General features: G+C 37.9%; 1 protein-coding gene across 1 annotated transcript; it reads right to left on the minus strand.

Annotated features, from left to right (window-relative positions):
- Window positions 1-5,216: 5,216 nt before the first annotated feature.
- Window positions 5,217-10,378, minus strand: LOC112957866 (actin-binding Rho-activating protein-like). Its single transcript, XM_026051627.1, has 2 exons — window positions 9,627-10,378; window positions 5,217-5,694 (listed from the first exon to the last, which is right to left on the minus strand). The coding sequence occupies exons 1-2, from the start codon at window positions 10,376-10,378 to the stop codon at window positions 5,217-5,219; spliced, it is 1,230 nt and encodes a 409-aa protein (XP_025907412.1).
- Between the last annotated feature and the right edge of the window lie 4,266 nt (window positions 10,379-14,644).

Raw genomic sequence — 14,644 nt, forward strand, 5'->3', positions numbered from 1 at the left:
CATAATTAGTAATGTACTCATTTTAAAAGCTAGGAAAAAAGATACCGTTCAAATTTTACCTCCTCCTCACTCTCCAAGCAGAGAAACAGAATATTCAATCACCTGTTGCTCAAATGCATAATTAGAAGGTGCYCAGATAGTATACTGAGTAGAATTTAAAATAGGTTTTAGTGTAAAACACATAACACATTCACACATTCAACTAATCAGAGTTCCTGACACTGYATATCACCGTTTGTTTGTTTGCTTCAACTTTTAGAAGATTTATGGTTCTAACTGTAGAAATGATCACTTTTATTTCAACATAAATGCTTGAGTTATTTGGAAGACTAATAGACCATGTGTGTAACAGAAGCTTTTCAGTCAAGTATCTTGCCTCAGGGTGGAGCTCTGTCATAGTAGGAATAGTASGCTCATTATTTCAGCTCAGGAAATTTTCCAATCTTTAAGGTTATGGATATACATTGAGGGGAACAGTTGGTACCCTAGAGAGTACTGCTGCAGTTCAGAGGATCTTGACAAGCTGATGGCAAAAGARGTTCAGAAACAGGCTGACCAAGACAAGCTCTGTGCAGTTCACCACAAGCTAGACTCTCTGTGCTGGTCAAGCTCTATCTAAAAGCTCTGCAGAAGGCCCTTGCCAAGATGTGGGATGAACAAGCCGAGCATGTCTGCAACGTGCCCTTGTGATGACTGAAGCCAATCGCTTACTGGTCTGTAGCTGAAAATAAAGGGAGGTGGTTTCTCCTCTTCTTGAGGGTAGTGAGCCTTCATCTGGAGTATTGTGTCCAGTTTGCACYGACTACGCCAATTTGGCAGCATTTCTCAAGTAAGTCCAGAGGACTTCTGAGATATTTGGAGAACCAGGGCAYGCGTTGTACAGAAAAAGGCTAAGTTTGATTAGCCTGTAAGGAATAAAAAACAAGGGAAGTTCTGACTGCTGTTTTCAGAAACCTAATGAGGTTTCAAGGCAAAATGAAACTAGAATGTTGGAAGTGAGCAGCAAAGGGTGAGACACAGCACACAAGTTGACAGCAAGGGAAATTCTAACTAGACAAAGAAATATTTTGCTCAGCAATGGTAGGTAGACCCTGGCAGAGGTTTCCAAATTGTGCTGTAGAATCTCCATCTATGAGCGCTTCAAGCTTCCCAAACTATAGGGCAAGGTCCTAAGCAACTCATATTTAGCCATGCCTTGAACAGACAGTTTAATCAGATTATTTTACAGTGTCCTGTGTTATATTATATTTCTTTGGTTTTTTTCCCTGAAAAATCTGCATCACAGGATGTGCCAGACATTCCTGCAAAAAGATCAAGCCATCTCTTATAACTGCCTTTGGCATTGCATGCCTCCAACTCTTTATTTTACCCYTCTTTTCACAATTCAGATTTGTGGGTGAATCAAATTAGTACCTATTAAATGGATAGTTTTGTTACTTTCGTGATAATGATGTAACCCTACTGAAGACGCAAACATTTTATAGCTACTATATCWTTTACCATGTCATAATCTGCTATTGTTATAACTAACCAAGAGAGGAGTATTTCTGCACTTTAAAGAAATTATAATTTCTTGTTAATGTGCCTCTACTGTGAAGAGCTTAGCAATATTGTAATTTCAGTGTATGAGTAGGACAAAAAAATATAAAACTCAAGACTTTTTTTTTTTTTTTTTTGAGGCTGCATTAAGTTTTTGATGTTGCTTGTATTGGGATGGATGTGGATGTGGAAGGTCTAGGACATTACCTGCAGTAAGCTGTAGGTTTCTGCTGTGCATCAGTGATTACCTTATTCTGATGATATAAGAATATAAAGGTAAGGAGAGATTTGAAAGGCTTGAAAGCTAGTCCTCCCCTTCGATCAATTGCTCTAATATTACCTTTATCTAYGGATACAATTTTGTTTTTTATCTTACATGGTAAGTACAAGTGAACAAATATCTGGATATTCTAATAAGCAAGCAGCATCAGTTACATGAAGTGTTGAGATTAAATGAGATCAGTAGTATGTCAGTGCTCGTTTCTGTTGCTGAATGTGTTCGAGTAAAACAGTAGTCAAAGTCCAGTTCTCTCTACTGTGCTCCACAGTGAAGAAAACCTGGGCAAGTTCCCTGTCTCTTCTGTCACTGTGAGTTATAATGCAACCAAGAAGCCTGCACTTCAGCTGAACCTGTCCTTGCCCCTTCTGCCTCCAGCATTCACTATCCATTGGGTAGACTTTAAAACATAGACTTGTCCATGTTCACTTCTGATAGGGCTACAGGAGCCCACTTAGGTCAAATGTCTGTAACCAAATGTCTCAAATGTTTAAGTAAATTAAACTTTTGCAAGTCTTAAATGCAGATAGTRCCCAATTTTGGATACTAAAACTGTGCTAGAAACATTGATCTCCTCCAAAGAAAATGCTAAACTTGCCCAGAAATGCTGGAGTAAGGTGCCCGTGCACAAGAACATCAGCAGCTTCCTCAGCACGGTGAGGTTGGAGACCTGTCTGCTCGCAGGCCAGCGTGCCCGGCAGGGCTTGGTCAGCAGGCCTGCAGTGATGCATAAGCGGCCCTCATGTGGATGCAGGTTGGTGGTAACGATTGTCACCCTCATTTCGTTTCTCATCGCTCGTTAATCATTTTCATCAAGGGCTCGGTTAGCAAAAGATAGCGAAGGGGCAGCCCTCTGTATTCCACGTTCCTGGCAAAACTAGTAGGGAGAGCTGACCTACCTTACAGTTGCCGTGGACTAATTTGTATTTACTCAGATGACTGAAGGCTGTGAGCTCGGAAGGTGGGTTTTTTTGTTTGAGTTATCTTTTGTTTACTTTTCATCTTTTCAAATTCAAGTTTGTTCGTAATGTTTCCCTAAAGCTTCATTAAAACCCAGTAGAGATTTCATAGCAGAGCAGAATTTCCAAGTATGTGCKGTAAACATGTTTAATATTCAAATGGCCTGTTGGTGGTGTATTCCTCTTAGTGTATTACCATACAAAAATATATTATTTATACTGTCTAACGTCTTTGGAAGCAGTTGTAATTCTTCATAGAATGATAAGGCATTCTTGGGCTTTAAATGACTTGCTAAAAAACACTGAAAAGGATATGTTGCCCTAGGAGAAAATCAGAATTTTGTGAACATGAATGTAAAATAATTTATTTAATTAATATTTAACCACTTTAGAGTATGATACTTTTGACAAGTTTTTAGCATGAAAACAGTGTTTTATTTCAATGTAATATCTTCTGCTGTGGACAGAAATCATCACAGGGAAATATTTTAACTACTTGTGAACAGAAGAAGGTGCTTATATTTGAAACAACATGTTAATGCTTAAATTCTTAAATCTGTTTTTTATTTTTGGCATGGCAAGTGGGAGGGTTAACCAAAGAAATATTCAAAAACCATGTATTTATTTATTAAATATAATTCAAGTATTCTTTTGACCCACAAATCTCAAGACAAGTTAGGATGCCATAATAGTAATTATACAAAGATGTGAAGAATAAGGTTAATCATACGCATATAAATGTTCTGATATGTAAATGTGTGCAAAGATACTGTTTGTCAAATCTGAGTAATGTTAGAGCAGTAAAAATGGACATTGTCAGACAGATGCCATTAAATCCATCTTTAGTTCAAGTTTTTAKTCTCTATTCACAACATAGAGCTCTGCCTATAATATTAATGTTYTACATGAAGTCTTACAGTAGGCATATTAGTATCATTAACTTATAAATTATATAACTCATACACTCATTGGGAATTTCAAAACGGAGTACCTGTACTCTGGTTAAGCAAGTATACTGTATAAGCTAAGCAATACTTGTCCTTTCTTCCATAAGAAAGATATTTAATCTTTCAGTTTGAAAGAATCTTATTTAAAAAATTACTTTTCATGTAGCAAATTAATTGCCTAGATATGTTGCTCTGAAGCAAGTGCTTTACGTACAAAACATATTTTTCACTAGGATATGTTTTTTAGCCAAGGTTTAAAGTAATCCTGATCTGCTTAATCCAGTAAGCATTATATACCCTTAAAGGTCTCAAATTCGTTTGTAATGGAAGTACAGTTTTAAGACATACAAGTTCAGCTTTTCTTCACCTTCAACACTACCTGAACTGAAAGGAAATATTTCAGTAATATTGGAATATAAGAATGCAGCAGTACTTCAAATGATAAACGCTCTAAAATTAATGCAATTTTTAAATTTTTTCTTAACATGAAATTCCAGTCCCCTTAAAGCTAGCTTCTTTTAAGRGGTATATGCATCTTTTCACTTTGAAGCCTGTTCCAATGGAAAATGTTGCTTGTAGTTGCTTGTATACTATAAGTAACAGTACAGCAAYGTGATATTTTTCTATGTTATGCACTATTTCTCCCTGTAATTTAAGGAATATAGATATAGATATATATATACACACACATAGGTATTCAGATTCAGAACATTGCATGTTATTGGAAGATTTGGAGGGGAGGTTCTGATCACAATATATTGGTTGTCTACATTGTTTTCTTTCCATCAGTCATCAATATAAATATGAAGCCATTTAATAAATTATAAAATAAATATATTAAATACAAAATCTCTTAAATAAAAGAGGATTCTACCTTAGTTTGTAGATATGTATGAGAAAACTTTCTTATTACTGAATAACTACAAGACAATACTACAGTTTTATTTGAATATAATAGGAATGAGATATGCTATCCTTTATTCTGTGTTCAAATAAACTTGCTTGCATTTGCTTAAATATTTTACTAAGAAATGTGCACACAAGCTCATTTTTTGCAGATCAAAAACTTGGTCTGAGTCTATGTCCTCATTCAGCTTCTGGTCTGGCATGATTTATAAGAATCCACTGAAAAATCCCAGTTTAATTAGTTGGGAGGAACTTGTGTGTAAGAACAAACAAAAATGGAATTAATTTGTAGCTATTTCTGTTGCCATTAGTWTTTTTATATTCATCTCCTTATATGTCATATAGATTTTTCTCTTAATTATGAGAAAAAMAAAGCATTTTAAACTGAAATGTCCTGTAAATCCCAGGGTACAGAGAAAAATCCACTGGGATGCTTGTTTTATCAAGCAGTAGTTTGAAAATGCATTTTTAGAGAAACAATATGTTTTCTGTGTGGATGTGTGGGGAAATCTTTGATTCAAAATGAGCAAAAGCTAATAGCAAGGGAAGAACAAAGTTTTGCTGAGCTAAGCTGCTCTTGGAGCCCGCTTATTTTAGTAGAGTAATTACGACATGATCATCCCTGCCTTGCCATAGCATTTCCCCCTCRAAGTCCACCAGCCCGTGTTTCCTGGCTCTCATGAGGATCCCAACAACCTTATCAGAGATACGAACGTATCTGTCAAAGAGCTCCCCAAAAGTGACTTGGACCTTGCCGTCGCGCCGGGGCTTGGCCATGGATTCGATGATGAAGCACAGGTCGCGCATCTCCCGGTGGATGTGGGCCTCGGCTCTCTTGGCCCTTTCCGCCGTTTTGGTTCCCTCCTTGGGATGGCCGTAGCCTGMGTCTCCCTTGTGCAGGCGCGTGGACATGGCCAGCTTGTGATCAAACTCCTCGCTGAAGGGGTTCAGCTTCTGTGTTAGGATGTGCTGATCCGCCCATTCTTGCCATCTGTGTTTCAGGCTGCCGACAGGGCTGTACTTCCTCTGYGCTTTCCTGCTTATTTCTTCAGTAAATTTGCAGGCACTGAAAGGAATAGAGTAACGGTATGTGAGTCTTGCATGTCATCGTGTTTAATTATGCAGTTCTACCACTCATCTTTTCTCATTAGCTTATTCACAGCGGGTCCAGACCAGCTGCTAACCACTAGATGGCATGTTCTCATTAAGTCTAAATTAGTCCTGGGGCATTTAATCCACACTTYGGTTTGTGTGGAAATTTACATGAGCACAACTTGGTGTAAGATAAAAGACATCAATGTAGATGAGGGAGGAAAACTCATTTTTCTGAGCTTTCGCCCAGAATGAGCTAATTCTTTAGGGATGTGAAATAGTATGTGGCTGATTACCTGCAATTTTTGTACCTTTCCTTAAACTTGTAGCTTCCCTTTTCTGCCTGTGTAGCAGAACCTGTCGTTGACTCATGTTGTAGATGGCAATAACTGCAAGTGTGCAGACTGGGTCTTTCAGCTGCTCGTGACTGAAAAGTATAGGGCAGTATCTGGAAAAACTTGTCCTATCCTGTCAGTGCTGCCCAGAAAAGGCAGTGGCTCTGTCCATGCTGAATTTCAAGCGCGGCTCTCAAGTACTGTTGAAATCCAAACCTGACTCATCTTCCACAGGCTGGGAGAGGTTTAAGGCCATTGAAGTTGGAGTCAAAGGATGAGGGAAAGACTCCAAATACCTTCCTGAGCTTTGTGGCCATATCACTGCATGACTTCAAGCAGACAAGATAAATCACTTCCTCAACTGAATATGTGGGAAAGTATCAACAGGAATGGGAAAAAAAAAAAAAAAAAAGGGAGGGGGAAAAAAAAAACCTATACCAAGTCTAACGAACTCAAGGCAGGCGACGAGCAGATAGTTTATCCCTCAGTGACAGGAAGGTAGTTGGGAAATTAAGACACTGTAATCCAGAGCCTTACCTCTGGATTTTGTTATTCCTTTTTCCTCAAAATATTCTTGTTATTCTAATATTATTCTTTCCTATCTCTTTTTGCTTCACTCCTTAACTCCCTAATCTTAAAATCTTAGTAGCTGAAATCACCRTTTTTCTTATCACTTTTAATTTGTATGCCTATGTGATTTTAGAAAAATACTTTTATTTAATGCATGTCGCAGTTTAACAGTTTCTAATTTAAAAAGTGTTACTTTCACTGCTGTTGAGCTTATCAATGTTACACATATATATTAATAAATTACAAGGTAATTGTAATGTAAAACCAAATATATATATATATACATATATATGCATATATCCAGTTTGTCAATCTGCACAGCACATAGCACTTCAGATTGTGAAGCTTGTGGCATTAATCTACTGTAACAAGTGGTTTACCTGTAACAACCCCAAAAGCTTCCCTGTCAACCAAAATGATAACTGTGAATGTACCCTGAACCTCCAGACCTCCAGGACTGCTGTGCACATTAGGCTCCTAAACAGAAATCAAATAGTTTTTCTTAGGCCTGTAGCAGTTAACATTCAGCCTATGAAGGAAGCAGCCTGATTTCTGGCAAGCATTGCAGCTGCAAAGGATGAACGTGCTTGTGAGAGGAGAAAAAAATCACTGGCCCTTCCTGGAATATAGGAAAGGAAAATGGGAGATTGGCTTAATCTTCTTCAAAAAGAATGGGAAAAGAAAAAAAAGGACATGAAATAAAAGCCTGCAAAAGCACCAATGAGAGAGCCAGTTGGTTAATGGTTTTAAAAAAAATCAAGTCCTGAAACAGCAATTTAAATACATATTTATACTGCTATTTATATTTTCTGGCATATAATAGTAAAAGAGATAGATGTAAATAATACAGAAGGCGTTATTTCAGTCATTTGTCCTTCAGTAAATATGACTAATCTATTTTTCTTAGGTAGCAGCACTAAAATTAGATATATGGGGAAGATATATGTGGAGCTCAGCAGAAAGACAGCAATTTCATTTCTCCTATGGCATTTTTAAGCAATTTGTTGTAATTGAGGTTATTTATAGATAACTGCTGCAAATATATCTTTTTTCTACTATATTTGAGAAAATCTGCATTTGTGAGATCTTAATTTCAATAAACAATAAACACAGTCTCTTCCAAAAATATGAGCAAACTGTCCAGCCCTAGCTTATTGGTGAGCTTTTTTGTTCTGACTCTTAAGGGATTATTCCTTGTGGGAGATGATCAGGCAGTTCTGTAGCAAAGTGTTGGTGTAATCTYCAGTCTGACATGGTCAGATATCTGTTGTACAAGTGCTTGAATTATGTGCCTATGTTAGTAAATGGATGCTGCCCATGGTAAGTATTAATCTACAGTGAGTAGAGCCCAAGCAATGGCAGTGATCGTGTCTGCCTGATTGCAGATAAATCAGTGACTCYGTCTTGGCATTTCCATCCATATTGATTCCAGTTTCTCATTTTCAAAATAGKGATAATAGTGATCAGAATATCATATAAAGATACCAGCCCTGATCCTCCAATCCCTGCTGTCTTGCTAGTCCCTTACATGCAAGTTAATTGAGTCAGTGAAAAATCCTGCTGTCTCATCTCAAATTGCCCTGTGCTTGGTTTGCACATGTGCACTTGGGAGTGCAGCAGAGGTTCATGTCCTGCTGTGTGGGTGGATCCTGGTGGGAAATAGGATGTTGGTTGGCTCTTCCCTCCCTGTGAGCTCTGCCAGAGCCTCCTTCAGGTTACATTACAGCCTCCAGCTGTCCCAGCAGTGGAGCTCACATGTGCTGTACCTTAACCTCCATGGAACAAGGACTGCCCTCAGAGCCTCCTTCATCCCTCTTTTAAAATTAGATATGTTATTCACTTATCTGAGTCAGATACAAATTCAGACTTGATCATACATTTGTTTCTCTTGTCCCTGCTCTAAGGGATTACAAAGTTGGTGAAACACCAGGCTGGAACCAACCACACAAGCCTACAAGTTGCCCCTTTTCCACCTTGGGTGTCTGAATCCTTTTATCCTTCACTAAAAGGAAAGAGTCGCAAACTGGTTTGGCAGCTGACCCCTTGGCAAGTCTGATGACAACTGCTGGTGGCCATCAGCTAGAAAGGTGGTCCTGCCAGATGTCCCCAGGGAAGCAAATTGGAGAACATCTGATGATCTCAGCTTGCTGATCCCCTGTGGGACTTGCTGTTCCTCTGTTTTTCCAGGAGGTTTCCCAAGGACTATGTGTTTGCAGATGAACTTGTTTACTATCTGTACTCCAAATTTAACATGCAGCTGCTGTTGAGCAGTAATCTCTAAGCAAGAGCCTCTTGCTGAAAAATATTACTCAAAATTTGCATGCTATAGATTTGATTGCTACTTAATTCATATCCTTGAGTGGAACCTGCAAAAAATGTGTGGGTAAGTAATAACAGACTCTGCTCATTCTGTTTGCTTCACAACAATTATAGGCATAAAAAATCTGCCACGTGTCAGGAACTTCCCTTTTTTGCTGGGAAGCAATTTGTAACAACATATTCAATTAACATACTCTTTTTCTTTTCGTAGTACACTCATGGAGAAACTTTGAATTTTAGAAATCAATTAAATATTCAAATGCTTTTTTCACAAATGATTTATAGCATCATATTATAGATCAATCCTTCAGATGTAGCAATGAGATAGATGCTTTATACTGCTTGATTAGGGTCCTGACTCCTATGCTAGCTTTGACTTGATGGATTCCAAACCCCTGTAAAGCCTACAAAGAGAACCCAGCTTTTACTAAGATGTGTTTAAGAGCTATTGCTGCAATATCTCATTTGGACATATTTTCCAAATAAAACTTTCTGTGTCTGTTGTGTATATATTGTATAGAAGCCAAAGTTATAGTCAGATGATGTTGGCTCTAACCACTTAAGCACAGAGTGATATGAATCTCATTTCCTTATCTCATTTCCCTTCCTCCTTATGAAAACCTGCACTTGCCTCACAGTCTGCTGACCGTTTATGACACTACAGTGAAGATGTTTTACTTACAGAGATGATGCAGGTTCCTTAATCCTCACAGCAGCCACTTTCTCTTGGTCACCATCTTCCGGCTCAACTCTATCCTCTGCTTCTCCATAGCCACTATCCGCTGTATCCACGCTGTCTTCCTGGCACTTAAGTAGCAGCTCCTGCCTAGGAGCTTTGTTCTCTTGTTCCATCACTTTCCAGCTCTTGCTCAGCTCTGACACCACGTTTGAGCACTTTCTCCTCATAGTTGGAGATAATTTACCACTAAGAATTTTGTCAATAGCACTTGATTCTTCTTTCTGCTTTATCATCTCTGAGCTGCTATTGTCATGTTCATATCTATTGCTGAGGAGGCTGATGTCACCTCCTCTTTCATAGGCTTTACTTACAACCGTTTTGGGAACCTCTTTGCTTTTTATGTTCAGCTTTTTGAGGGCTTCATCTGACTCCCTTGAATTCTTTTCATCATCCCTTATTGTCACCGGCTCCTTTGCTAAGGACTTTCCATCGTCTTCCGTCTGATGCTTCTCCGCGGATGGTATTGACCATTTTTCATGCGCTCTTTCTTGTAGCAGCTGAGCTGATGAGTCCTCCTTACTGGGTAYCCACCCAGAGGGCTCTTGCGCTTGCTTTATGTTGTGGTCACTGACCCACTGCTGCCAGCCTCGTGCCAAGCTAACGACGAGGCTGGCTGTTCGGATCTTGTGGACAGCCCTTTTTGCAGGAGCAGCGCCCGGCTTGTCTTCAGGAGCCGGCTTGCTGTCTGCTGCCATTGTGGCTTTTCCCCTTCTGCCGCTGAGTACCTGGTGAATGAACTTCTCCAGTGAGTAATGTCCAGGCAAGAGAGCTGCGGAGATTTAAATAGAAGTGGGAGCATCTTGTGCCCGTGGAAAATATGTCAAACACTTCTGCCGAAGTATCCTCACAGTTACAGAGTTCTTTTTTTAAAGCAGCGGGATTATATTTCATCACAGCAGATGATTGATGCGTGATGTAAACAGGGTGACACATACCTGCAGTGGCAGAGTGGGAATTAACAACTCCTGTAAATCCTCTACCCCAGGAATATTCAGTTCTCAATTTGCTGGAGAGTGTGGCGTTCTTCTAGAAGCACAGAACTTGGGTTGAGATCCTGAACAGTGGCAGAAATTCCCAAATGTTCTATGCTATCACTTGCTGACAACTGCAGAGTAGGGACCATTTATCATCACAAGTTAGAASTGCCCTACTTGTGGAGTGTAAATCCAGAAGTAGACAAGTGAAAGAGAAATTTTAGATGCATTTTCCTAAAAGGTCTACAAACTATTTATTGTTTGTAGTTACTTATATCCAAGGAAATCCCTGGAGGAGGGAGAGAAAATTTTTAGAAGTACTTAAAAATTCTGGGTTTTAAATCGTTATCTATTTAATTGGAATGTATTTTGGAGGTCTAGGAACCATTTCATAATTAGTATCAGCATTCAAAATAAAGGAATTACTCTGGGAATTCTTATGCATGTATGTACATATATAAGCATACATTTTAATATTGATAAATCTGGATGAGTGGATGGATGGGTGATCTCATAACTTTTATTTGGGATTTTGGGAAAGCAAAGTATGACCTATCTCATTCCTGACTGCATTTTAAGGAAAATGCATGTAAAACATAACAGTTACTTGTTTACTGTRTAAGGAAAACAAGCTTTCCAAGAAAATGCTGTGATTTCTTGGTTCCGTAGGACTTGCAGATGGCTAGTCTTATTTGGCTTTGTAAAACTGATTGGTAAAAAAAAAAAAAATGTATAATAATAAACAGAAAATTTTGGATAGACAATTCTGTAGTATCTTATTTCTTAGTATAATGTTTCCTAAATAGGAAAGGAAAGTGGCATTGCTTTTTCCATCAGTCATACCTTGCAGTTTGCAGGATGACCTGCAGTACTTTCCATGTGACACTCTGAACTTCAAGGAATTCCCATGGCTTCTGGAGTTGTGTCAGAGATAAATATGACCTCTTAGTATCCTGCCTTTTATTTATTTATTTTTATTAATGACTGAGGTTATGGAAATAGCTTAGATCAGATCTAGCTGTTGTTTAATAATATAAGACTATATCATCTCTTGGACTTCGGAGTAGAATTGCTCATTAATCTGAGGGATCATTTCCTCTTCAAAACTATCGGCAAAATGTAGGGTAGTGTTACTATTCAATATTTACTCATATGTTTATTTTAGAAAGAAATGTATGACCTCAGGCTACTGTACTATCTCAGCTATTGCCAGCTGCATCATGAGTCTGAAATGACTTTGTGATGTGTGCTGAGGCAATCTGACTAGGAAGTCTGGGTTACAGAGCATGTTTATTTTGGTAGTTCTTAGAGCATAAGAAGAGTGGGAGCTTCTTGTGTTAAAAGATAGGTATATATAGGTTATGTATATACAGGCATGCATGCACCTTGAGTGGTCAATATTACTTAATACATAAGGAAGATGTAAGTGGAAGAAAATAATGTACATGCAGAATGAGCATTTCCACATCAGCACACTATGTCAAATCTCATGATTTCTTAAACATAAGGGTGACCGAGACTTCAYATATGAGTCGGAAACTAAATTTTTAAATGCCAGGAAGGAAGGTGTGAGCTGAAGCTGGAGTGAAGGAACCCTATAGGGATGATGATAAAAGATAATATTGACAGGGACCTCCACAGTCATCTCCAACTGGTTAACCAACTTAAAAACTGTAATTTTTTGTGTGTCTAGTATTCAACTCTGCAATATTGCTCTAAGTCTCCACCACTGCCAAGTGAACAGATAGAAAAATCCACCTCTTTTGGAGGCAGCCTTTCTAAATAGAGTGCTATATTTCATCCTCAGTCTTCTAAACATCCCTACTTCTTGCAATATTTTCTTGTATTCTCATGATCAGTGATCAGCTTTTTTGTTTTTCTTCTGGATTACCTAGACATGGTCCATATCTTTAAGTGTGATGTCCAAAACTTGCACAGTATATTCCAGGTTACGCTCACCCTTACAGAGGAAAGGCAACAGAAGTCTGGTATGTTCTGTTCCTGTTTTATATTATACTTCTAATTGTCAAAGTTTCCTAATGCTATCCTGCTAAATGGCCCTCTGTATTTAGAGTTGACTGTTTTGTGTAAGTGACCTTSATGATTACTATATTTTATTCTTAGCTTTAATCCCTGTTCTAATGTTCTTGAAGCTTGATTCAGATATGATAAATGATCTGTTTATTCCACCTTTGGAACCATGAATGAAAATACAGGAAAGCGTAAGATAGATCCCTTGCTCTACTTAGTGAGATCATCCAGCTTGACAGAGAACTATTTTATTTCTAAGTGTTTTTCCAGTCAATTTTGCACTATTTCAATAAATTCTGTRTATCATGTAAAAGCAAAAACCTGATCCATGTCAAGATACAAGATATATAGTATCTGCAGCAGCAGATACTGCCCATCTTCAAAGATGGGTACTTTGTAAAAGAAAATAAGATTGCTTTAATGTAATTTGTCAAATCAAGTTATCTGTAACTTGCTTTTGTTGCAAAGGGTTCAGCGAGGTTTATTACTGTAATTACTGTTGAGGTTCTGGGGCACTTTTACTCTGATACTCTGAGACTTTGCAAGTATTGAAAATTGTACTATTCGTAAGAGTATAGTTACATTTTTGAAGAAGCTAATTTCAAATAACTTCTTAAAAAATTTGGTTTTACTGATGGGCYTGACCTTGGTGTATGGGTCATCACCCCAAAAAACTAATGATTGTCTAATTTAGGTGCAGAATATGGCAGAAGTCACAAACTGAGGAAACTGGTGAACATCAAGRTGACTGTTATAATTACTATTAGATCCATTTTGTACCACATTTTAAGCAAAATGTTTCATTTAACTTGTTTGCTTTTTTAAGATGGAGTTATAATTTCAGTCTTGTAAAAAGTGTTTGTTAAACTCATGTAATTAAGGACGAGTACCATTATTGAATGGTGATTGACTTTTTATTGTGTGTTTGCTAGTGAGACATTAATCATGAGAAAAGTAAAAACAATTACTCAGTCACCCAGTAAGATTCATATTTTTCAGATTATGTCAGTCCTTCACTTAGCTTTTACTGCAGTAACAGTGAAAATATATTACTTAACTGTAGTTAATTTGTATTGTTATTGGATTAATAGGCCTGTTTGAACTGATCTATACTATTCCTAAACTTAACTTTCCTGATAGCCCTTCCAGAAGGCTACAGGTACTGATGGAGTAACAGAAGGCATTGGAGTACTGACGTGATTTGGGCTGACTGAGGCCGGATCACATTTTCTACATGTCTTTTATAAAAAGATGTCTTTTATAAAAAGTTTGTTCCAAAGCACAGTCACCCTCGCAAAGCCTTGAGGCCTGGTGGACTCTCAGAAGTTCAACAACTCTGCTGGGAGTTGGCCGAAGGTATCTGGGGAAGTCTAGTCACTGAAGAAGGCAATAGATGAGTAGGATTGACCTGCTTACCTTTGAAATTTATAAGCTCCCTTCTCTTTGACTGTATATGTGTGCTCTTCTGGCACTTAAACTGACATCTGGAGACAAATTGGCGCATGTTCCTAGAATCTTGTTATTGGTTTTGAACTGCTGCATTTCACTTASCATCTCTGACTTCTTAAACCCTGAAATACAAGGGACTGACCTGACTAACTGAGATGTGGCTAATTTTAGCCTTTCTTATTTATTTATGCTCCTTTGCCCATGATGGACTCTTCTGTGTATAGTTATATGCAGTTTCAAAAATCCTATTATTTCCCATCCTGTGGAATATTAATAGYCTCTCAGGGAGCAGTTTGTCATTGATTTCACTTGGTTTTTTAAAATATGTTTAATTTTAAAAGTAAGACTTCATCATTCATTGCTTTACCTTATTAGACATATTTGTACATAAGTTATTCAATGTTTTTAATATCTTTAAAACAAGAAATTTCATTTTCAAGCACTTACAAGCATATGAAAAATGCTATCTTCTTCCTTAGATTTAGTTGTGAATAATGAGCACAATCT

Source organism: Nothoprocta perdicaria, unplaced genomic scaffold (genome assembly GCF_003342845.1).
Source record: "Nothoprocta perdicaria isolate Ctin4 unplaced genomic scaffold, notPer1 scaffold_77, whole genome shotgun sequence".
In the NCBI taxonomy this organism is placed as follows: Eukaryota; Metazoa; Chordata; class Aves; order Tinamiformes; family Tinamidae; genus Nothoprocta; species Nothoprocta perdicaria.